The following is a 25,535-nucleotide window of genomic DNA, read 5'->3' as shown; positions in this document are numbered from 1 at the left end:
ATGGAATTGGGTTTGAGCCTGCAATGGATAGTCAAGCATAGTTCTACTGAAAACAATTTATTTGCAGAACTGTTATGCTTTGCATGGACAGGGCATTGCAAAGCTATCTGCTAGTCACCAGGACTAAGTTACAACTCTTGTGACTTCCTGGCATCCTTGGGCTAGGCAACATGAACAGAAGCTTCTGTAAGGCATGAGAAGAGGATAGCCTTCACATAACATAACTGATATGCGGCTGTCTTCACAAGGTGCAGGTGTGATTGTCAGGGGTTTTTTTGGGAGTGTGTGTGTGTGTGTGTGTGAGGGGGTGTTTCAGACCAGCAATTTTCCAGTATGTCTGACCATGAGCTAAGTGTTTTAGTGGAAATAATGTCCTTTGGTGAGATAATGTATTTTAGCAAGCATGAAATTAACCTGTCACCTCTGTGCCTAGAAAGTGTCACTCATGAAAGTGTCACATTACAAACTCATTGACTGACTTTGATAAAAATGAACTTTTTCCTGTGTTTCATATTTTTTAAACAGAGTCTCAATCAAATCACTCTAATCAATCTGACAGTGGAGTTTCTGACACCCAGCCAACTGGCCATGTCCGTTCCCAAAGTATTGTCAGCTCTATCTTCTCTGAGGCCTGGAAACGAGGCACTCAGCTGGAAGAGTCCAGCAAGGTAACAAGAAGACTTTAGCATGAGAACCAACACCCCCACAAAATGTACGAAACACAGTGACATCTCTTCTCATCTGTATCTTTACTGGGATTCTCTTCCCTTTTTACTCCACCTTTTCAACATACTGCATTATAATTTTTTTCAGATATAGCTTTCTCCAGGGTAATGAGTCACCTCTTGAGCCTCCTGTGAGGTTTTATACGTGCCCATAGAAGCTTGACGGGTTTTTTAGTCATTTTCCAATTATTAGGTGTAAGACAGACGTGGCTTAAAAATTCTACTGAGTAATGTTAAAAAAGACCAAGCAAAAACATTAACTGCCAAAAAGTTGAATGAAATGCTTTCAGGAAGATCTCTTTACTTAAGAAACTAGTCATGTCCTGTCATTGTGAGGCTGTGAACAGCTGAGAGGTGGAGCTAGAAGCAGACAGACGCATGAGCCTGTTTTGAAATCTGCTCCATCGGTATTCCCCCTAGGTGCTTTTATTTGGGTTCCATGATAGTTGAAGTAGTACGTTTTAATATGCTGTAGACAAAATACGAAACAGAAGTAGTAACTGGGTAGTGAGAGGAGAGCGGATGCCTCATGGTGTTGGTATGGGTATAAAGGATTTCAATTCTTGGCTGCCTGGCTCAGGTCTGCTGTGGGTTAGTAATAACCAAAAGTTTTACACCTCCATTGTGAAATAAGCCATTAATGCAATTCCTCGTGAACAACAGAACACACCACAAAAATTGCAACTATGAATGACTTTGTTGGCAGTCTTGGCATAGATACCAGGTGCTGAACGGGCACAGAATCTGAATTAACAGTGTCAGGTCAGAGTTGAGGTACATTGGCAGGACAATGTGAGAGATGCTTAGGGCTACTTCCTTCAGTGCTTGCATCTGTTACAGACACTGAATTCATTTTACAAAAGGCAACGTTTTCAAAATGGAAACGTCTTAAATAAAAAGCATACAGATCTCACTTTGTCCTCCAGTGGTGATGTGGGTTGTGGAATATATAACTAAATGAAGAAAATAAGTTGATGCAAATTCAAATATGCAGAAGTTAAGCAACATACAAGTTATAGTTCTCTAAGCAATGTTAACTCATCTACCCTGCACATACCTTTTACGTTTTCATAATTTGTCGGAGCATCTAGAGTCTTTGATGGGGGGAGGGTGATTTTTTGTATAAATCTAATCATTCAGTACTTAGTCTAGTAGTAACAAATTCTGCCTACTGTTGACCAAACTTTTAAAAGTTCACAAGAGCTGATCATTTGTGTGCCTGTACCAGTCCATATTTGTCATCCTGATCTGCATAATCTGATCAGGTGTTGGGCATGTGCAAAAGTGCATTTGCCCTTGAAAACTTGAATTGGTACAGCATATGCAATGTGGGCGAGATAACGTTGCTATGAGAACTGTAACTTTTCATTTCCTGATTATTTTTTTTTAAACCTGAAAAAACTTCCTACAGCACTAAAGTTTTTTGCATTTAATTTCCTTGGAGCACAGTGGACTTGTGATGCTGTATTTTTACAACTCCATCGTGCCACTGGCAATTGCTCAACTCAAAACCTAAGAGAATTTGTACTAGATCTGATTAAAGCAATTTTAAAACACATTTTTTTCAGACAGTTCCTTATTAAGGGCTATCCATGTACAAAGACTAAAGTTTTATAATTCAGCAATTTGAGTTACTTGTCTGCAACAAAAAGTGGAACAACTTTTTTTCAAACAAGAAAAGTTGTATTTCTCCCACACTTGCCCAACACAGGTGAATGGATTGCCCTAAAAATGTCCAGAGTTCACCTTTGCACTTATGCAAAGTATGTGACGTTTTATCTCAAAAGTGCATTTTTGAAAAAGTTAAATGTAAGGGGTTACAGCTGAGGAATTGAGTTATAACCTTAACTGCAGCAATCACTACAGCCTATAGTACCTAATTTTGGTCCTGTCTGGGTCTCTGACCTCAGTAATACCAGAGCTCCGAGAATTAAGGAGATAAGAAGAAGAATTAAGTTACATTTGGGGGGCGGGGGAGAGGAAGAATATATTGCCACTGAAATGTTGGTGCTGTGAGGAGGCAGTTACAATCACAGTGAGACATTCCTGGTACAGGCAGATCATTGACCGGCTAGACTCCAGCACTGCCTTCTGAGTGTTTATCTTAGTGTCCACACAATATGTTTGCTGGTTTTAAAGGAAACCAAACAAGATGAAAAGTTTCAGAAAATGGAGGCTTGGCTTGACAGTCGAGTTGTAGCCCAGAGTCGGATCATTATGGGACTTGTGCTTGGTCTCTCGTTCCTAGGTCACCAGTCCTCTGCTGGGAGGAGGCCTTTCATTGCTTGGTTATCTTTTAGTCGACAAAACACTGAGGCGCCTCAGAGGGAGTCTGGCCATTGAGCAGAAGGAGAATCATAATGCAAGTTTGAGATTGTGAATAGTAAAGGGACAGGGAATAGTGAGAATCCTTCAGGTCAAAAAAGGTCTTGGAGGGGCCCCAGAAAAGAAAACATTAATAAAGGCATTAACACACTGTATGGAGCAAGGGGAGCTGTTCTTGTGTGTTTTGTCAGTGTGCTCTGGGAGCCCAGATCCATGCATATAGAGTAATTCTGCACACCAAAAAATGCTTTAACAATAGTGTAGCTATTGCATATACAAACTATGAGCTGCTCTCTCCTTATAAATAGCATTGGTATAGTTTCTAAATATTCCTAAAGATACACCTCACCATTGTGAATTAACAACTGCAAATATAAGCTAGTTTTAACTGCCTCAGAGAAAAGAAAAAAAATCTTAAACACGGAATGAATTATCTTCTAGGCCTTTAGAAACCAAATTTCGCTGAACACACTTTCGTAATGTGTTACAAATAATTGTGCATATTTTTAAAAGTTCAGAGACATTGTTCTTTGTCCTTTCCTCAATATTACTTGTGTTTATTGGTTTGTGTAAAAATCGCCCTCCTAGATGCCAGGCAAAATTCTTCATGCTTAATTGTATCTAAAATTTTAAAAGCATGTTCAAAAACCATATGGTAATCTAATTGCTGATAAAAAAAAGATTGCTGTTCGAGAATACAGTTGGAGCAAATGAATGATTCTGTATTTCTGAATAATTAGACTTGTATATCCGCCAAATAATATTTTATTAACCAGTTCAGTACAGGACACCAAACACAGTGTTGTTTAGGTTGGTCTTTTTATTTACTTAGTTTACCAGCAGCTTTCCAATTTTAAATATAGCCAGGATGGCAATACAAAAGAAAAGCCAAAAGGAGAGTTCAGAATGTGGTTTTTAAATGACAAGACAAACTGGGTCACAGAACAACCTCGCATGTAGTCTTTAATTCCCAGTCTTTGCAAACCCTGCCATGCACTGATGCGTGCTTGTTATGCTTCTGTCGCCCTCTTTGTGTTTGATGCTCCTTGTGTTTCTCCTGTTGCCTCACTGTCTCAGGTGTCAAACGTGAAGCCCAGCACAGCTAAGGTCTGCGTGCCCGGCATGCCTTATACAGGGCAGAATTAAGGTCAGGGGCTATTTTGAAAGCACATTAACCTGAGTGACTGATATTACTCGAATCTTGGCAACTAACCCTTTTCAGAGATCTTAATCTTTCTTTTGAACTTGCTGAATTGCTCCAGGGTTTTGTCCAATTCCTTGCCTTACTAGCTTACTTTGACAAATAGAGGCACACGCTGTGTTCATTATAAGTTATTCTATTTCAGTCTGATCTATTTCATTATAAGTTAATATTTCAGTTTGCTCTCAGTCAAATGAAGAGTAGATATAGTACTATCCATGTATTGGCCCTTATAACAAATTGATATGCAAACCTTTTCATATAAGTTAGCTAGTCATATATAGTGGCACTGACAAAATGTGTCCTAATAAAATGTTTAGTAACTGTGGATGTCCATTCTAGTAGGCTGGTTTTGGCATCAGTTACAAAGAAGGCTTTCTATTACAATCATCATGAAACTCACCGCTTGGCTCAAAGGGGGACCATGTTATAAGGAGGATGTGGTGTTGACAAACCTTAGGAGTAAATATAATTATATTCTTTAATCTTTAACAAAAATTTAGATTTACAATTTAAAAAGCTTTAACCCTAATGCTACTGAATAAACCCAAATGAATTGGCTGGATTGTAGAATGCAGTATTCCCTCCTCTCTCAACCCATTTCTTTTCATCCCAGCTCTCTCTCTCTCTCTGTGTTATGTTCAGTTGCATGTCTAGCTGTTCTTTACCAATACAATTTTTGTGTATCAATTTCTTTATTATTTTATACAGAATGTTTGAGGATTTTTCCATAAAATTCCCCTTTTCTCTCTGCATTGTTGAACTTCAGTGCATGTTGGATGAAAATGTCTCCATGATGTACCAGCGTGTGGAGTTTGTTCCTGCAGTGTACTGCACTCTTCTCAGAATATTTTTAGGCTTCCATGTATCAAAACATTAGCAGCATAATGCCATCACCACAGCTAACATAAAACGATAGCATTCCCTGGTGTAGTTAAAGACAGGTGCTCTTGAAAGCCTCGTGTGAGCCTGGTCCAAATTCAGTCTTACAGACCTGAATGGACATCTGCAGTGTCTCTTACTCTGCATGGCTTCCTCTCTAAGGGCTCAGTTCTGCAAGGGGAATCTCCCTGGGTACGTCCCTTACACCCATCTGGAATCCCATGAACGTTACTGGGACTCTGCATGGGCACAGAGGTCTGCCCCCAGGAATCTCCGCGGGGGCATGGCCTCACTTCTGTATGCGCTAAACACCCAACCACAACGGCAAGAGTGTTGCACCTGCCGCCCCTTGCACTGCTGTCTGATCAGAAAATTTCAGCTACAGTCCATCTCCTCCGATTGTTCAGGCATATAGTTGAGTAACCCTAGCACTCCGTCCCTGTGAGACTCCATCTCCACCCCATCCCCTCCATGAGCACACTCCAGTTCCTCCATCTTGTCCGTGTTCAGAATTTCCTTCTGCTGCATCATTGTGCTTATGTTTCCTGCATGCTGTAGTCTGCATCTTTCTTTTTCAGTGACAAACATTTAGAACTTGCCTTTGTACCCTCTCTTAATCTCTCTCTTTTTTTTTTTTTTTTTTTTTTTTTAAACTCGCCGTCTTTTAGGCCAAAATGGAGTCTGTGAGCCGACCCTTCACTTCACTTGCACCTGCCATGTCCCCACAAATTAAAGTGGCTACCCCATACACAGCTTCTCAGCCATCGCCTCCCCTTCCACCACCCCCACCGCCACCGCCCCCACCCCCACCACCCCCTCCCCCACCGCCTCCGCCGCCTCTTCCCAGCCAGTCTACGCCTTCAACCGGCTCAGCGGCCCCCCTGTTTGTCAAGTACAGCACGATCACGAGGCTGCAGAATGCCTCCCAGCATGCTGGGCCTCTCTTTAAACCTCCCCCCATCACCCAGCAAATGCCGCCACCACCCCCAACACTGGGAAAGATGCCCATGTTGGTGGCTCCCCCTCCTCCCCCGCCCCCTCCTCCACCTACCCCTGGATCAGCTATGGCACAGCTGAAACCAAACCCCTGCAGCCCGTCGGTGCCACCATTCACGCCCCCAACCCCCCCTCTCAAAATCCATCAGGTTCCACAGAACGTTACTCCCACTGCTGCATCATCACCACCCCCTCTCCCTCCCCCCGTGCCTGCAGTGCCTCCCCCCCCAGCCCCTCCTAAACCCCTCCTGCCTGTCCCCACGCAGGTGAGCGCAAAGGCGGCATCGCCCATGGTGACCCACATCCCGCCACCGGGGCCCGTTCCCCCTCCTCCTGCAATAAAAAAACAGCCAAATTTCACAGCTTCCCAAGTTCCTCCACCAACACCTGTTCCTCCGGGGCCTACTCCCCCACCCACCTTACCAAAACAGCAGAGTTTCTCTGTTAAACCTCCCCCGTCCCCGCAGTCTCCTGTGCTGTCTGTGGTGAAGCAGATCGCCAGTCAGTTTCCCCCTCCCCCGACCCCTCCAGCCACAGAGCCTCAGCCTTTGAAGCCTGTCCCAGTCAGTGGGGCACCACAGTCTCCCCCAGCAGTGAAAGCAAAGCCCAAGTGGCAGCCCACCTCTGCTCCGTCTCCTGATTTTCCTCCTCCTCCACCTGAGAGCTGCCTAGTGTTTCCTCCGCCACCTTCCCCAGCTCCCTCTGCAGTTTCTCCTGCCCCGGACAAGGCGGGATCTCCAGTCAAAAAGGCCAGCAAGACCTCAAGTCCTGGAGGGAAGAAACCACCTCCAACCCCTCAACGAAACTCCAGCATCAAATCCAGCAGCTCTGCTGAGTACCATGAATCTAAGAGACCTTCGGTGGACAGCCTTGTCAGCAAATTTGCACATCCACCAGAGCCTTCGGGATCTCCTTCCAAGGAGTCTCCACCTCCTCCTGTAGCTCCTCCAAAGCCAGGAAAGCTAAATCTTTCTGGCGTGAATCTGCCTATAGTTCTTCAGCAAGGAGGTATTTCAGCAACGGCACCTGCAGTAGGAGTGCCTGGGAGGGATCCCATGGTAGAATTTCCTTCTCCTCCATCCGATTCGGACTTTCCGCCACCTCCACCAGAAATAGATCTGCCTTTACCACCAGTAGAGATCCCAGCTCTGTTTTCAGGTAGCACCTCTCCAAAAGTTGCTGTTGTTAATCCCCAGCCTCAGCCCTGGTCCAAATCATCAGTGAAAAAAGCCCCTCCACCCACACGTCCCAAGCGGAATGACAGCACCCGGCTTACACAGGCCGAAATCATGGAATCACAGGGGCCAGTCAGTCCACAAGTGCCCACCTCGCCCAAGTCCAGCCTTAGTGTTCAGCCTGGCTTCCTGGCAGACCTAAACAGGACTCTGCAGCGTAAGTCCATCACTCGGCATGGCTCCCTCTCTTCTTCCCGTGTATCCAGAATAGAGCCGACTGCCACGATGGATGACATGGCATTGCCTCCACCCCCACCGGAACTGCTTGCGGACCAGCAAAAGACTGGCAGCTATGGAGGCAGTCATATATCAGGCTATGCAACGTTGCGGAGGGGGCCACCACCTGCTCCTCCCAAAAGGGATCAGAACACCAAGCTTTCTAGGGACTGGTAATCATTAGGTGAACTATATTTTGCGTGACTTTCAGTCAATTCTACAATCAGCAGATCTGTACTTTGTGTAGAGAGAGAACATGTGACTTGTGCGATAACATGATCAAGACGTGGTCTGCCACTGTCACTAAGGGTAACTGTATGCATTCCCTTTCAGACCTAGTCCAAAAAGTTTGAGGGTTTGGGTTTGATTATTTCAAGGGGGTGGAAGGGCATTGTCCTCTCCCTTGCAATGTCTTTTATCCTTCATATGGATTGGACCAAAAACCTTTCTTACTTTTTTCTGCATTTAAGAAAAAAATAATTTTTTGTAGTGTCTGTCCATGTGAGAGATGTTTGTGCATGTATTATAAATGTAGTTATATAATAGATTGTGATATATTACGTTGCAGTTATAGAAGATAACCAGAATGTTTTTGTAGATCTGTATTTATTGTTTCAGTCCACTGACGTATATATTACTAGGAATTGGACTCTAACCAGTCAAACCTTTACATGAAGATGAAGATGTAGGGGGCACTTTAAATCAGAAAAGCATCTTTTGGCAGTTTGTGACGGGTAAATGGTACAGCACTGAAGCATTCTGTCAGTATCTGTACCTTGTCAATTGAGTGAAAATACAGACACAACATTACCAAAACATTCTGGTCCTAATACTACTGAAAATAAATACATTTTGAGCAACAACAAAAAAACTTTATATATAAAAAAATATGGGCTGGAGTGAAATATATTTATACTATAAAGATCCTCCCCTCCAAATAGTTGAAAACCACTCTCAGCTCCAAGTTCTTTGTCCGTACAGTAAGTGGGATACATTTATATTATTCCAATCCAATACGCATTCTAACGTGGTAAGAAGCCTGGTAGCTTATTTGTACTGATAAGGAGAAATGATATGTTAACTCATTGTGAGAGCTGTCTGGAGCTCCTACACTCATTGCTGGGCCACAGTTCCTTACTTTGACACATTGGGAGGCTCTGCTGCCCAGCACCAAAGGCTTAATGATGTGTCATGTGATACATCATCAATACATGTGTACATCTTATTGAAAATACAGGTATGTTTCTGTATTCAGTAGTACTCTCTGCCCCATGCACACACCATATATAGATGCTCACCTTATCTGTGCCTGAAGAGATGAATTATCTTTACAAAAAATGGCTGAGAACCCTTTAAGGAAGTATTGTTTGTAATGCACCAGCTGTGAGCTAGAAGCTTTCATTTGGGGAGGGAGGGATGGGAGTGGTAATTTCAGCCCACAAATAGCTGGTAACCCGTTTTCTTTGACCTTTTGAGACGGCAACGAATGCATAAGCCTATTAATTAACAAATTGCACTTCTGGCAGTCATGGAAGATGACTGAAAAAAATATATAATTTGGGAGCTGATAAAATCTGTTAGGAATCCAGTTAGAGCATCAGGGGCCTTATTAGGTGGAAATAGAATACTTTATTTGATTTGTTATTTATTTGCTGCTGATTACAACCATAAGGTCAAAATAACAGAATCCTTTTTCTTGTAATCTGCTAGTTTTTGACTGTGCAGTCTTACCCGGGCATCGTGATATGGTGGTATAGTTAGTATGAGCGACCTCGCGTCTCGTGCACATGCAGCACAGTGTACGTTGTCAAATAATGCCAATATCAGCACTGTACGTTAACGTGCTCGTTTGTGAATTTCCCTGATCACTAAAGGGACACGATCAAGATTGGGGTGGTCAGATTTTTACCTTTTTTTCCCCTTCAAAAATAAATGCTCTCATTTTTTTCGAAACCAAGAAAGCAGCCCAGAAATCACAAGCAACGCTGCAATAGATCACGTGTGTCGATACAGTAGAAACTAATATTTGGTGAGAGAGAATATTTGCCATTTGGGCTCGTCGATGTGAGAAGCATCGTTGCAGCATTCCCCCCTTTTGCAAGTGTCATAATCACGTGAGGAAATGAGTGTTTGACTCGGAAAGAAGTGGTCACAAAACATCTGTACTTGTACGGTGTTATATAAGTGCATTGTGAAAAGAGAAAATGTGTGCTGCTGACCTGTTTCGTATGATTCTGAACCCACTTCAGCACCTCCAGCGGCTCCTGGAAATCGTTGTAATATTTTAGAGTAGTTTATTTGAGCAATAAGACTATACCATTGTGTGCATTTTTAAAGCACTGCTGTGGAAAGGCACTTTTTTGTATCTTTCAAACTGTTCACAAAAGTTTTATTTCTATTTTTGTGCTTATAAAGTGTCCTTAAAAGCATTGGCATTGTTGATTTTAAGCATGCTCAGTTAGCGGATTAGTGTCTTAGTAACAAGATCGTTGAACTATGCGACAATTAATGGGTGCTGTAATTTTCTACGTTGTTCCTTCTGCTGCTTGTACTGTATGCTGGCCCTCGATCTCTCACCTTCCAGTGGAGTTAAAGGTGCACAGGTAGGAATTCTAGCCTCATAGTTTTTATGGATAAGTTTACCTACTGATCACTGCCAGTGTGTACCCATGTTCTCTGGGAGCTAAATCAGTTAATTCTTTTATCTTCATCCTCCCCTCCCCCTTAATAACTCCACTGGCGTGTGTCAGCCTGATCATTCTTCCTTTTGTTCATTTGATGTAGGTGCCTCTGGGATCTGCACTTGTTCGTAATCATGGCAGAGGAATGTCTTGAATGCAATTTCTTTAAAGGCAGATGAGAATTGTTCTTTTCCTATGATCAAGTTCATTTGTCTAATATTTGTTTCCCATGGGACCATGAATCTGTGCTCACTAATGCAGGCCACTGAACAGTTTGCTGGAAGTCAGAAAACAGAACTCCATATTTGCAGCAAAAAGAGTGAGTGTCATCCAGGGAACAGGAATTAATCTTTTTGTTATTTGTTAGCTTTGGGCAATCCGACAACCTTTTGTGTCTTTGAAGAAATGTTAATGCAACGAATTTCCACAGTTCCCATGTATTTTATTTCTGTACCTGCATGAGTTATATAAACCAAAAGATGCAGTTCTCTTTTAAAATAGTGTCCCTGGGGGGTGGGGTTTTTGAAGCTTCTCCTTGAGTTCTGGGTTTCCCACCCCTTGTTTTTCAGCATTTGTGTTCTTGGCAAAACTCAACTTCAAGATGCTGTAGTCTTTGCTAGTGTTTATCCCCAGTCCAATGTTGGTACAAGCTAAGTAGTAAAAAGTGGCTGCAATGCTCTCATCGCAGCATACTGAAACTAGACCACAGGGTGGCAAAAATTAAAAAACCTGGTTGCCATTGCAAACCTTGAGAATCCTGATGGTAACTTGCTTTTCCAGCTTATTTGCTGTTCTGTTCTAGTGTTCAAATATATAAGCCTTGTTTGCAAGTAATTTTCTCCCTGCATGTTGATTTGGAAATTGCCCCGTTTCTTCCCTCTCTTTTAACCCCTTTGCTTCCCCCCTCTCTCATAGCGAGAAGTTAGTTTCTGCAAAGAATATTGACCATAATTCCTTTTGGATTGAGTCAGCATAGCACCTTGGAGCTGAAAAGCCATACTTTAGACAAATGGAACAGATGGTTTGATCCCACATTAACAACAAAATACAGGTGTCGTTTAAATTACTTTTAAACAAATATTTACCACTTGCTAGGACCTCCACTCAGAATGTTTTTTCTCTTGCAAGAGCAGCTGATCCCAGAGCTGCATTCCGTAACCTGTTGTGATGTTCTCTATACCTATTTTCCCATCTGGAAAATGGGGATAACTCCTATCTGCCTCACCAGGATGTTGTGGAAACTAATTAGTGTTTGAATATGTAAAACAGTATTTTCAGAAGTCTTAAAGGAGAAACATAAGCCCTACCATAGAGCCTAGTATGGAAGCACAAGAGAAAACGACATCCTGTAAGAAAATGTGAATGTTCTAGTCAGCCTGTGTATGTTGTTAATGATTTAGAATCTGAAGCTCTTTTTATTTAAAAAAATTTTGATCAGAAAACACTGATGGGTCTGCAAGGTGCTTTTGGAGTTGCAGCTGCCTGAGAGACTGGAATTGTTGTGAGAATAAAAGGTGGGGTGTGTTTTTCAGATAATTTTGCTAAACCTAAGCCAGCCAAGACAGGACAGAGGTGTTTTCAATACAGCAAAGCCAGACAGTGATGCTTTAGGTTAGCTGACTGATGCGCCTACTGTATGTCAGTACTGAGAAACACAAAATAGGCAGGAAGAAATCACGGCGTGAAGGAGGTGGAGTGACATGAACATATAACACAGTGACAGCCCGCTAGATTTCTCTTATGTTTGGGACAAGGTGGAACTCTAGGGCTAAATGGCAAGTCTGAGGCATCAGAATAAGTACAGTGAGAATTGATGAGGTCAGAAAGTAAGTGGGGGAAAGAGAAGAGAGGACTAGTGAATAGCTCTGTAAAACAAGAAATAAGAGGAATTGGAGCCAAGTTTGATTATCCCTTCTAATGTTGTCAGAGCAAGTAGCAACCACTAGTTACTAAGTGCCACAGCCTAGGAGAAGGGGGCAGAATTCATTCAATCCAAACATCTTCAGTCAGAAGAAAGTAAAAAGCCAAGCGTGTATTGAAACAGAGCCAGTGGAGGACCAAAAACCAGGGAGCTACTTCAGGGTAAATTACGATGACTCCAAAACACAGACTTGGCCCATCCCATTGCTCACCTGGGAGAAAGTTATCCTGGTGCTGCTTCTCCTTGGTAGCACCAAGGGCCACCCAGCTAAATTTCTGTCTCTGTTTTAATTGCAACAGGAGCCATAGTTAGTCCTGTGGTATATTTTGCTAGGACTCAGTTACTTTAGAAAGATCGACCAGGCTTAATTTCATAGTCTGTCAATTAACTGCAAAAAGTACTTTTAACATATTGTTGGTCACCTCTGAATAAAGATTGTAACAGTTACTGAAATGCAGGTGTTTTAAAATAGCTTAGTGTGGAATTGCACACTTTCCAGGATGAGTTTACATGTAGATTGGAGGAATAGCTGATGTGTTTTGCTGATGTCCTCTAGCGAGTAGGAGAACATTGCCCTTCACCATGAAATTGGAGAGCACTGATCATCCAAACACAAGTGCTGTCTCCTTGGTAATGCTTTGCTTGTAAAACACTGTTGTTTTGCCACAGAGGAACATTTGAGCTCTGTCAACTGACTGCGCTGAATATGTGCAGGTCTGCAAAGGTAGAGAGCACCTCCATAATGTGCCCAGAGAGAATGATCACTATTTGTAGTGCAGCGCAGAAGAAAACCCGCTAAAAGTAGACTGTCACCTAGGTTTCAGAACAGAGAAAAAGGAATGTAAACAATTCTCGGCCCAGTGTAGTTTTGAAATTGCTTTAGTGTCTAGTGCTTGAATGTTCTCGCGTTGCACAATAAGAAGCTATTTTCATCTTTTTACCTCAGTGCCCATAGGTGAAATTAAATCCAAGAACAGTCAGCCTCAGTCTGGATTGAAACTATTTTCTTCCATGAGAAGAGAAGTGAAAGTGCAGGTTCAGCACTAGAAGGAAAAATGATTTTCCCCACTTGTTACAGAAAACTGCAAAGAGCCCTATTCCATTAGCGAGTGACAAGGGGAAATTGTTTTTCATGCAGCTGAAGCTGACGCTGTCCTGTTAGATTGTTTTTTATGCAGCCCTAACATACAGGAATCTAAATGATTATTGCGTGATACAACCACTCCACCCAGAGTAACTCCACCGAAATCAATGCCGTTGCTCTGGATTTGCAGTGGGATGACTCGGAACAGAATGTTTTATATTTGTAGGCTCTTGTTCAAACAGGCATTAGTTCAGGGAAGTCTTAGGGCCTGTGATATACAGGAGGTCAGACTAGCTGATCACAGTGGTATGTTCCATGGTAGTTGAGTACGCACATCAGCTTGCAGGACTGGTTTTATAGAGCTGAAGTGTGTTGGTCCTTGATGGAGCAAAACTCCCATTTGAGCTGGAGTTCTGCGTGAAATTGACCATGATATGTTCTAGTTGATCTTTTAGTTCTCCTGAAAATTAAATCCAAGAACACTTGTTTATAAATTTACATTGGGGTTGTTGCAACTCCCTCTGTAAATCTTCTTTGCAACTTCACAAATGTTCAGCATGCAGGTTTTTCTTTTCCATAAAACTGAATTTGCTGAAATCTCAACTATTCAGAGTTTTGATACTATAAACACTAATTCAACAGCCAGCCATAACCTGAGATAAAGACCCAAATAATCTGTCTGTTTTTTTCTTCTTTGAAGGGTACATGTTAGTAATTTAAGCAATGTTCCTCTACTGTTACTAATACTCTAGCATATGAACATTGAAGTGATTTTAAATATTTTACGTCACTTTTTATTTTATGTTGCGGGGGAGGGTGCGATTTCCCTCAGCCTGGACAGTGAAAATAGTCTCTCATACTTCTCTTTATTCATTTTCAGTTCCTGATGTTCTCAAATTAGGAGGATGCTGTAGAGCAGATGGGTGGCAAACACTTTGGGGGAAATGTTTCCTTTGAAATGTTTCAGCCCTGAAGGTTCCTGTCTGTAAAGCTTTTATTTATAACATGTACATTTTTGTTGTAAAGTGACTTGCCATTTCCCTTTCAAGTCTTTTCATTTGGGGGGCAAATAAACAGCAAAGCATTCCAATAACAAGTTACATGGTACCAAGTGCTGAGAGCAAAGGGTTCTGCTGATTATGTTCCATCTCATGAATTACAAACTTCGTTAAGCTTTGAAGAGAGAAATAAGTACTGTAAATACATTTATTCCTTGTATATTTAAATAAAAAACACCGCAGAGAATGGAACCAGTAATGGTCCGTCTGGATTCACACAGGGCCTAATTCTGGGGTTGGGGGTGGAGGGAATAGGTGCTAAACACCCACAGCATCCACCAGGCCTGTGTATGGCGCTTGAGAGGAGATGCAGCAGAGACTGGGCGGAAAGACTGTCAATTACCCAAACCCAAATTCCCCCCTTGGTTTGGGGTGCAGTACTGTAATATCTAGTGAATGACTTGTAAATAGTGTTCCTGAGATAAGGAACTACTAGTATAAAATATAAAACCCCTTTTTGGGACTACAATTTCAGCTCCATCGCAGGTGGATGCAACAGTGCTTCTGCCAGGTATTTGAAGTCCTGAGTATACTTTCAGAAGGCAGGAGAATTGACCTTTTCCTCTACTGTGAGAGTCTCTTACCCACCACTGCCCTAGCTACACTTCTTTGCGATTACACCGCTGTCTACCAAAGATGTCGCCATTACCTGCTTTCTTCGTTCTTGAGAGTGAGCATGTAGGAGTTGGGGTGCAGCTAAATTAAAGAAATTAACAGGTGCCAATGTACAGCATGAAGAGATAAGGCAGGTGTTTTGCAAGAGGTGGCAGGCTTGTGCCCCTGTGGAGTAGATGCTGTTGCACATTTGTAGTGTAATAATTATCTAGAACAGTGGTTTTCAACCTTTTTTCATTTGCGGACCAAAGGTGCGAACCCCTTTGGAAATTCAACCTCTGGTCCACACACCCCTACCATAGAAGTCAGACTGGAAACTGACCGAAAAGCATTCAATCCGTGTTGCAGGTGCAAGGCACAGCATTTGACACAGCGGGAGAAAGGGCGCTAAACTGTGGGCTTCTGTGGGCTGACCTGCAGGGGGAGCTATTCACGTACTTTTGATAGATCAGAACAGAATGCGTTCTCTGGGATCTGAAACTTTATTTTCATAGTCACATTTCACAGACCCCTTACAGTCTGTGGACCACAAGTTAAAAACCACTGATCTAGACACATTAAGTCCCCATCTCACCATTCAGGAAAAATAATGTAATGTAGTAAAACACTCTAAGCAATTTGCTTCCTCAGTCTTCTGCTGCAGTGGTGAGTAGTTCGTATGCTGCAGTGGGATAGAGTTTGTATTTAAACAGAAAACAAAATGGGGTTGGTTTTCCTGTCTGCTTCGTCATAAGTTGTAACTAACTCTGTCTGTTGAACTGCCATGGAACAAGCATTAACTGGAACATCACCACTTGTTTCACGGCTTTCACTAACTGTTAGCAGCCACTGATGGTGTCCTTTATAATAGTGGAGATGCACATGTAAGAAAATATTACAATGATTTGTCTGTGCAGCAAGCTTGTGCTGAATGTGCTGTAAATACATTAATATGTTTACTGCTTTAAAACAAATTGCACATTTTATCTTTGAATGGGACTGCTCCCCCACCCCCCTTTCAAAACAAAAAACAAGGCTCTTTGAAACTCTGACAATTTCAGGTTGGGGGGAGCTTTGCCATGTTATAAATATATATAAATATATGTATAAATATACTTTTTTAAGCATGGGAGAGGACAAAAGAAATACTGCATTATAAAGTACCCACTATAGCTCATTATACAATAGAATATGCACAATTCAATAAAGATGTAGTTAAATTTAATGCTTTCTGTTTTATTTTCCCTGTCTTGCCATTTTATGTTTTTATGAGATTATAATGTGCCTTGCTGGAGTGAAGGTAGACATACCAACCAGGCTTTCATTGGACTAGCAGGTTCTGGTAGTATAAACTAAATCCTCTGGTTTGGTCTGAAATGAAATAAGGCCTCAAACTGGCTCATTCTTGTCTGCGTCCTAGAAATGTTATGTACCCTTATCATTCCTTACTAGAAATACATTGGAAAAATACTGCACTTCTACAGAATGCCCCTATTAATAAAGCAGCTGGACTCACGTTGAAGCTCAGATTGAGCACTGCCGGTTTCACAGCCTGAGACAAATGAGGTTGAGGTTTCCTGCAATCCGCCACCTTTGCTTCAGGCATGTTTCTGCACCTGTGCCCTGCGCCAAGCGGTGCCTGGCCTGTGAGTCGAGAATCTGGCTCTAGCATTGTGGTCTCAAGCTGGTCACACAGGAAGGCCACACAACCTGGTCTGGGCCAGACAGATTCTAAGTATTTAATAAGATTTAAAGTCACCTGCATTGATTTAAAGTTCAGCTTGTTTTGTGTGTATTTAGACAGGTTATTTCTCTGTACAGTAGAGTATATTAACGTACTTGATAATGATGTAAATATGATGACAAAATGCTAATGAATAAGCCATTAGCATATTGTGTTGAAGCAGGCTCCAGGTCTTATGTTCTGGTGGACCATACGTTGGGCACCCTGCTCTAACAGAACCAAACGGAGAGTGTGTCAGGGCTTGTCTACATGGCACTCTTCTGTGAACTGCACAGAGCACCACATTGTTGTATGCTATCTGCCTTGAGCAAGGAGGCCTAGTGTATGGTGATGTAAAGACAAGTTTTTAAAGTTTTTGTAATGCAAATTAGGTACCTTTGGGGTTGGGGCTTCCCCATGTGGCACTGCAGGGCTGGTGTTCAAGAAAGATGCTCTTCCCCTGGCATACAACACAGAGTGGAGTTGCTGTTCCTCTGTGGCCACTAACAGGGAAGTTCTTACATCCCAGATATGGCCTAGCCCTGCTGCTTGAGCTACAGAACCTCCCGCCACCATCCTCTTCAGTTGCTTTTACATGCTGCTTCTAAGAACAGGTGCAGCAAGACTGTTGGGTTTGCTTGACTTAGGTTAGTCTGTGGCCCTAGTCGCAAATGCTAGGCAGGGATGGGTTTGTGCCAGCTTCCATGCATCTCCAACTAAAGGAGAGGGTAGGAACACAGCTCCTCTTGCTAGCACAGCTGTTTCTGTTTCCACTTTAAGATAGGACTATGGGGGACTGGTGCCTAGCAACACTGTCTTAATCCAGGGCAAGGGAAGAATTTGAATCATGAATTACTTCTTGACGTCAACGCTGCCCCTGTGCAAAAGGGAAAGTGAGAGTTGGCTATGGGATTAGGGAGGTGGTGCCTCTGATGTGATTTTACCCACCTCTGTGAAGCACTGAAGGGGAAGGCTGGAAAAAAAATGAACCCTATTAGTCAAACCTTAGAAATCATTAACACACAGCAGCTGACAGGCTGTAGGCATGTGTCTAGTTAATGATGCAGTGGAGATAGCTCTGATCTCTCGCAGTATGTCCACCTGAGAGCCTGCTGGCAGCTGTGTGACCGACTCTCGTCTGTCTATGCCCATTATTCGCTGGCCAGCAATTGTCATTAACCCATGAAGTGTTACAGAAGCGGTATATTCACAGGACACTTGGATGTGTGCTTTGTGTTTTTATTCAGGACTTGTTACAAGAGGGTTTAGTACACAGCAACAGTTAGTTCCAAGTACAATTAAAAAATTTTAAAAAATTAATGTTCCCCAATCAGTGGAAGGTGGTTTGAATGGTACACACCCAGGAACTGTTTTCCGGCGGCATGCAACTCCCCTGAGTCCTGCATGTTTTGTAACTTACTTCACCAAACTCAATAGCAGAGTGGAGGCTCTGAGTAAATCAGCCACAGAGCCAAAAATTGCTTATTAGACTGAGCCAAAGTGGGTGTTTTGTTTTTTGAAGAAAAAAATGTACAGGAACAAGAGGACAGTGATGTTTTTCCAGAGAATTCATAGCAACCACCTGTCCTTACACGTTGCAAAAGACACGCTTCAAAGATGAAAATAAGCACTTGTTCTTCACAAATCTCAGATGAGGTCAGCGCTTAACCTTGAAACCAATTTGTACACAGCTCTGTTTTTTTTTTCCAGAGGTTATCAATATGAACCAAAAAATGTGCTGCCCCCCTCTCAGCAAAGTCCTGTATTAATGAGTCAGGAGGTGGGTTGAAAGGCTACCTTTTAACAGCCTGTCCCAGAGGCTTTATCAAACACCCTGTTGTGACATGTGCCTTGTAAGAGCAACAGTGCAATGTGCTAATAGAATCAGCATGTTTACTGTACCCTTAGACTCCACTTTTGGCCATGGAAGTTGCACAGAACACAAATGAAAGCAGAGGTGGCCCATGGTCTGTGATTTAGCTTTCAAGTATCTTCCCAAAGATGGGGCTGGGGTGCACTATTATTTTTGGAGTTTCAAAATAAAGCACTAGGACCATGGAACTAGTGAGTTCAGCTACTGAATATTAAAAAAAAAATCTTGCATTATTTTTTCCACTGTGTATTAGAGCACTATCCAGAAACATGTAATTACATCAAATTCAGCATTAGGCTGCAGGAGCAGGAAATTTGGACTCTTAATCTCCCACCCTCAGAATTTGGTTTTGGCTGGTTCCAAATACTAGAGGCATGAAACAAGATTACCCCTTTGGCAAATGCAACAGCTGTGTGCTTTCCCCTGTACTCTGCCTAGAGCTCAGGTTTTCAAAAACTGCTCTGGCCAAAGTATGCCTACAGTGCTGCTTCCTTCATTTGGAAACCAGCTACCGGTGATTACCTGAGCACAGGGCTTCAATATTCACAGCTTAGAACCTAATCCATCACTCAGCCCCATTTCTTACATGCCCTGTTCTGCTCCCAGGGGGGCAGGGCTATAAGTAATTTTCAACGTATACAGTACCCCAATTTCACAGCCCCTGCTTCTGTAGGGGAACCCTCTCAATCATGTTCTGCTTTCATGTTAGGGCAGCAGGCTAAGACTGGAAACAAAGCCCTTCAGGAAGAGTAGATCCGAGTCTCCACTGGCACACAGCAGAAAAGCCCCTAAGGACTGGACTCCGCATCAAAGGGCAGGGTTTATTTTACCACATTGTGAAAACTGGTGCCTCTGGCAGAAGGTGAGCGTTCCTCACTGAACAAATTGTGCTGTGTGAAGAGCACCTCCTCCCCCCCACCCCAAAAAACTCACCAGCAAGCGATGAGACAGGCCTATCAGCGTGCTTCAGCCCAGGTGTCACAGGCTGTCAACATCAGGGGTTTTCCTATGACTATGAACAGCAAACAAGTTTGGTTGGCAACTATTCCCATTTCCCTGTGCAGAGCAGATCACAGCCTGGCCCGTAATGAGGGACTGTGAGTGAGAAAAGAGGGGCACTTCCAGGCTCAGGGGAAGTAAGCAAGTGGCAGGGGTAACCTGAGACCTACATGGGAGAGAGGAGATGCCCCTGAATTTGCCACACTTCATCTAGAACTTGAACCTCCTAAATCATTTGCTCTTTCCACTGCCCAAGGGGGGGGTTGGTTTGGAGTAGTTGTAATCTCCTGCTGGTGAAGATTCATACTTTGTAATTCTCCTAAATATGCAGTGGCACCTGGTACCAAATCGCTCCTCCCCCCCCAGTCCCTGAAAATGACATTGTGAAATATCACAGAGAATTATCTCCCCTATAGTGCTTTACTGAGACAACAGCAAAGCTTCCACCACAAACTAGCTCTTTTGTACGCCTGCCTCTGAACAGCAAGCCCCTTAGGGCAGTGCATGGAGAAGCACAACTTATAGACAGTCGTATCTGAGAGTCCCCTCTGTGAGCATCAGTGAGAGAAACAGGACTCAAAGCCAGCACCCTCCCCCGGCTGGCTGTAATACAGGTACCATACCCCCCTTTGTAGTGTAGCTTTGTGCTAGGACCAGGACGTATTTCGTTCTTTTCCAGGAAACCAAAACTTCTTAATAAAGTAACATTTTTGAAATACTTGCACAGCACCATTTCTTCAGCAAGGGCTATTCCCATCCCAACTAACCCTCTAACAAGAGCTCCAGAGGCTATGGTGGACTAGCTCTCCCCCCTACTTTTTGTGGATTGAAAAAAGCAGTGGGTTGTGGGGAGAGAGGGATAGAGAATTAGTATTTTGAGCCTAAGGCTTGCTTTGGACTATTCTGCTGTGTCCTTTTCTCCTACCCACCCACCCACCCACCCCCCCCTACAGAGAGAAAAACACTGAAGGACCAGCAGCTTGTAATTCTTAACACCTTCATTTCAGCTTTGACAGGACTCCATGCAAAGAAGTTCTGCCTCTATTTGAATAGCCTATTGCCCAAGCCCCCACCCCTTTTTGAAGTAACTATTTAAATAAAAGGGGAAAATGAAATGCGGGGGAGGGATTACAAATGATAGAACTGGAAACACAACCCTCACTGACATTAATAGCATGCAGTCTATGTAACAGTACATACAAAATCCGATTACTTTGGGCCTGGTCTATGCTCATTACATAGCATCATCCCTGGACAATCTACAGAATTCAAAACTGTACAAAATAAAAAATATGCATAAAACCCAACAAGTGTTTTTTACAACATTAGTACTGCATAAAAAAGCATCAAACCAGCAGGAGGTGACCCAGAAACTCCCCCCACAGCAGCTGTGCAGGATGAACTACCTCATAAGTGTCATGTTGTCAGCAGGGAACAAACAAAACACAAGCCCAGCTTGTCTGCTGGCGAGGGCTCAGGACCCGCTGGACTCTACAAATCCTCTGCTTTGTGAGCTCACCACACCAGACATCTTTCCAATGGAAACAGCTCGTTTAAGGAATATTGATTCTGTGCCCAGGCTGTAGCACAAGCATATCCAGATCAGGGCACCACTTACAAATCGATGTCGATGACTCAGGAAAAAGCACATCTGGTCTGTAGAGTAGGTGGGACCCTAACCATGTGCCCATCCCAGCGAGCACTCTGGGGTCCCCCTTTACACTACACAATGCAGCTGTGCTTTAGCCATGTTGTGAGCAGGTGGGTTCCCCCAGTACTTGCAGTGCAGACATGCCCTTGGGACTCGTCTACATGACAAAATGGCCCAGAATAGCTCTTGTACTTTAAATTCACATCCTACCTCATTTCATAATAACTTCCTGTGTAGCCAAGCCTTAGAAACTAACAGTAGCCTAAGCATGGTGTAGGGTAACTGCCTAGCTTTGTCTCACCCAGACACTCCTACAAAGACACTGGGCAATGTCTGTTTTCAGCCATTTTGCTACTAGGAGACAAAAAAACCCAAAAGGGATTTTTTTGGGGGGAGTCAGTGTCACCTAATTCAAGCATTCATCAAGCAATTGCCACCTTCCAGAAGGGCAGCAATGAGATGAGCCCTGGCAGACTGCAGTGTGGCAGGGCTTGAAACGTGCTGCTCGGTGGAACTATTTTTGCAGCACACAGCTAGAAGGGGTAATTGAGTGGAGAAGCTTCCTGACAAGGACATGACAGCATTTAGGCTCCAGTGCCACCTAAGAATGAGTACTGGGAGGCAGAAAAGCTCCAAGGAGACTTCATATCCAGAGTATAAGGAGGAATGGCACAAGTTGTCCATTCCTTTCCCTTTTCTGCCCCCTCAGATTGACGCATCAGTTTAGCAAAGGTCCCATCTAGCCCAAGTGTCCCCGCTTGCTCGAAATGCACATCTCTGGCAAGATATTGTACAAGCTACTGCGTTATGAGACTGGCTTGACTGTACACATTTTTACTAAGAAGGAAGGAAAACCAGCCTCCAGTTAGTTATCTCCACTACTCTCCCTGCAATATTCCATTGTACACACATGCCTTAGCAGACAGCTGCAGCATTATCTAGACTTGAGTAAGGTACTGTTGGTACTGGCTGGAATTTCACCTTGGCTCAAATGAAAATAGTTCAGGAAGAAACCTTGCTCGGTACCTCCCTATTACAGGAGATTAGATGAAATGTACATGGGCTGCCCTCCTCTAGAAGGTGGACTACAACAGCAGGTCAATCAGTTTGCTGTGTTAATGAATTACGTTAACATTCCTCTTTTCTTTGAAGTTCTTCCTAAACTGGCACAGATGACCATTCACAGTTCTTTACACTGATCTGTGAAGCCAACTCAAGTGTTGGCATTTTCATCTGAGACCGTATTAAAAAGCAACCTACAAGTGTACGTGAAACCTTTACAGTGTGTGTGTGATTCACACCTGGCTAGGTATAGCTATGAAAGGTATTTACTATTTTATAAACACTGGGAGGGGCAGGGAAAAGAGCTAAAATAATGACCAGTTTGTGCATAGCTTTCCATGGAAAACCAACACCTGTGGCCACCCTTTTTACTTCCACTGTGAGGAGATTTTGGTAATAGACCTGAAGACGACAACTGCTCTTTGTCCTGCCTCTGCACAGGGCGGTCACAGCATATACTCAGATCTGGAACCAAAGTACAAAAGAGCCAATTTACCAGACCTGATTGGGTTTTTTAAAAATTACACTGTGCATAATACTGACATTTAGGATGAATTATCTGTCTCGTGCAAGGACGCACAAATAGATTCAAACCTTAACTCCTAGAGTTAGCCTCAGACGCCCAAGGAACCTATAAACTTAACTTCCCCCTCACCACAAAATGCACTTGTGTTCAGCTTAACCCCTCCGCCCCAGCAGGCTGGGAGCTTATGCCAATGGGGATCACTTTCTACACCAGTGCATAACACAGATCTAACGTGGGGCAGTCAAAAGACTAAGATTACACCATGGTGAGGTCTTCTGGGCTGCATCCATCTTAATTATCTAAACTGAAAGGTAAGTGAACCCAAGCCAGCTCTGTGAGCCCCCACATCAGTCTACACGTGCAGTTGCAGAACTGTTTATGTTAAAGATGTAACGAACCCTCTGGAAGTCAGATACAGGAACTGCTTTGTGTAGGAATCCAAATATTAGATAGCACACACGTGTCCTTCCAGCTGCATGTGAGTGTAGAAAAAGTGAGGGATTTCCACTAGCCAGTTACATTAACCCTTTTGCACTGGCATCCAGGATGTCCGGTGCCAGAGGTAATATCACAGGGCCATACAGTATTCCTGAGAAAGATCCCAGATCACGCTTGAATCAGTCTGAATTTTAGTCAAATATCAGCTACTCCACAAGTTCGTTACATCTCCACTACCTACATCCGAACGGGTCGGCTTAGTCAACGTCACGTACAGCCACTGCTGGCAGCTGGAAGAGCCATTTGTTCAAACAACTCAAATCGCTATTGTATAATGAGAAAAGCAAAAAACAAGAGTGGTTGTGTTACAATTATCCTTCATTCAGTTCACTTGGGTGGGCCCCTAGGGGCTGGTGGAGAGCTGAGGTGCCCTGACAGTTCCTGTGGAGCAAGGTGCAGCTCTGCACCCTGTGGTCTTCACTCAGAGTAGTGCATGATGGATTCCACATAGTTCCCTGGGAAGAGCCCCGTCACTCCATTCATGACACCCTCATACCACCCATCATCGTTCTTCTTAATGACGTAAATGATGGCACCTTCCTGAAATGAGAGCTCGTCCTCCTTGTCTTTTGTGTAGTCATAAATCGCCACGACTAGGAAAGGGAGGAGAGAGAGAAAAAATAAACATTGAATAAGGGAAGGTACTAGTGGGAGAAGGAGAAAATGCAACTACAACGGCCACAGTGTGTCGCACTCTTGTGTTTAAAGCAACCTGCCAAAACTCTACTTCACCCACTCGTCTGAGGTATCCCGGAATTTGCTCCGCCCCAAATCCCTTCCAAACTTCCCAACTGATGCTGGGCTTCTTTTCTAATCCTTATTGATTAAAGTCTGCCTGTTCTCATCATTTATATAAAAACTCAATGCTTTCTTGAATGCTGATCTTCCAGATCCATCACACTATGGATAAACACAGTAGAATTAGATAAAGTTTGGTTTGGCTCCACACTGGTGCAGACACGATGCAAAGCTACTAATGCCAATTTTTATAGATCAGTAAAATGCAAACTAATTACCTGTCCAAACACAGGCTGGGAAAAGGAACAAAGAGCACTGTAATGGAGTCAGGAAGGGGAAATGATTCCGGGAGCAATTCTCAACTGTAGTAGGAAAAGAACTTAGGGGAAGTAGGAGCTCTGGGTTTCCATGGAACCTCAGTCCCAAATATCCCACAGTCTGTGAATGCACATGTGCAGCCCCAGCTCTGGGACTCAGAGTGCCAGGATAAATTATCCAAAGCGTGGGGGGTCTGCTGAAGTAAATCTTAATCAGATGACCCTTTAAAGGAAAACGTAGGCTAGATATTAGAAAAACTTGTTGAAAGATTAAGCTGTGGAATAGTTTTCTTAGGGAAGTGATGGAAGCCAAATCACTCTGGTCAAACCATTGGGAAATATTAAGCAAGGGACTTTCCTGTATTGGAAAGAGAGAGGGTGACCCAATAGATTTTTTCCATCTCTAATTCCTATGACAATGAGCACCAGAAAGCAAGTTATCCAGGCCAAAATCTGAATACTGCTTTAGCAAATTGCATCAATCATCACTTCAAGCAGATGCCACTGGCACACCTGGCACTAGCCTTGAAACAAAATGCATGTTGCACAGATATCCTGATTCTTTATGCTAGCGAATTAACAGAAGTTATCTGACTAAAATCCAGGGAGAAATAATGAACAGCATGAGTTCAGGAGTCAAGTGTCCTGAAGTACTGCAAAATTCATGATGATTTTGCAAACAGAAGATGAAGCTTTTCATTGAAGGAAGTCACAGAGAAGTTCAGGACAAATGTTTGCTATCGGCACTGGCTTTTTCAGGATGACCAGCAGAATTCATAACCACAGTCCAATGAGAGTCAAAATAGCTACCTTGTAAAGAGTGTTAATGTGTTCAATATTGACCTGTACAATTATTTCATTTGTACAAAGTGCATTAAAAAAGCATGCATTATAGGCTCTTCTTTACATTCCTCTATTTGTAAATTAATGCATTCTTACCAGTTTTTGATGTACCATTCTAAGGGAATAAAACATGAATGGTGAAATGAATAAATGTTTATTGTATTTGTTTTTGATCTTGGAAATTTAGCATTGAAAACCATTTTTATTTAATCAGGATATTCTGGTTTGTGTGATACAATCCTCCCAAATTCCTATTTAAAAATACATTAAAGCTCCTGGCAAATCTGTTGATCCTAATTTTAAGGTGTTTTTCTCTTAACAAAAATGTTCCTGCCCTATCTAATAGTCAGGAGAACAAGTTTAAGTTTAAGAGAAAAATGTCTTAAC

At 43.0% G+C, this 25,535-nt stretch overlaps 2 protein-coding genes across 21 annotated transcripts in view; one reads left to right on the top strand and one right to left on the bottom strand.

The window, feature by feature from the left end:
* The window catches only part of RAPH1 (Ras association (RalGDS/AF-6) and pleckstrin homology domains 1), a 158,994-nt gene extending 142,851 nt beyond the window's left edge, over window positions 1-16,143 (top strand). For all 6 annotated transcript variants that reach the window (XM_073306496.2, XM_073306495.2, XM_073306494.2 and 3 more), the window contains 2 exons: window positions 526-668; window positions 5,802-16,143. In XM_073306496.2, the coding sequence (XP_073162597.2) occupies window positions 526-668; window positions 5,802-7,757 (2,099 nt within the window). In that variant the 3' untranslated portion in view covers window positions 7,758-16,143. The remainder of the gene's footprint in view (window positions 1-525; window positions 669-5,801) is intronic.
* A 1,721-nt stretch (window positions 16,144-17,864) lies between these two features.
* ABI2 (abl interactor 2) overlaps window positions 17,865-25,535 on the bottom strand; it is a 108,348-nt gene continuing 100,677 nt past the window's right edge. For all 15 annotated transcript variants that reach the window (XM_073306512.2, XM_073306501.2, XM_073306503.2 and 12 more), the window contains one exon: window positions 17,865-23,843. In XM_073306512.2, coding sequence (XP_073162613.1) covers window positions 23,668-23,843 — 176 coding nt within the window. In that variant the 3' untranslated portion in view covers window positions 17,865-23,667. The remainder of the gene's footprint in view (window positions 23,844-25,535) is intronic.

This window comes from Lepidochelys kempii, chromosome 11, assembly GCF_965140285.1.
Source record: "Lepidochelys kempii isolate rLepKem1 chromosome 11, rLepKem1.hap1, whole genome shotgun sequence".
Taxonomy (NCBI): Eukaryota; Metazoa; Chordata; order Testudines; family Cheloniidae; genus Lepidochelys; species Lepidochelys kempii.
The sequence above is the reverse complement of the archived record's forward strand: the minus strand, read 5'-3'. Positions and strand labels throughout refer to the sequence as shown.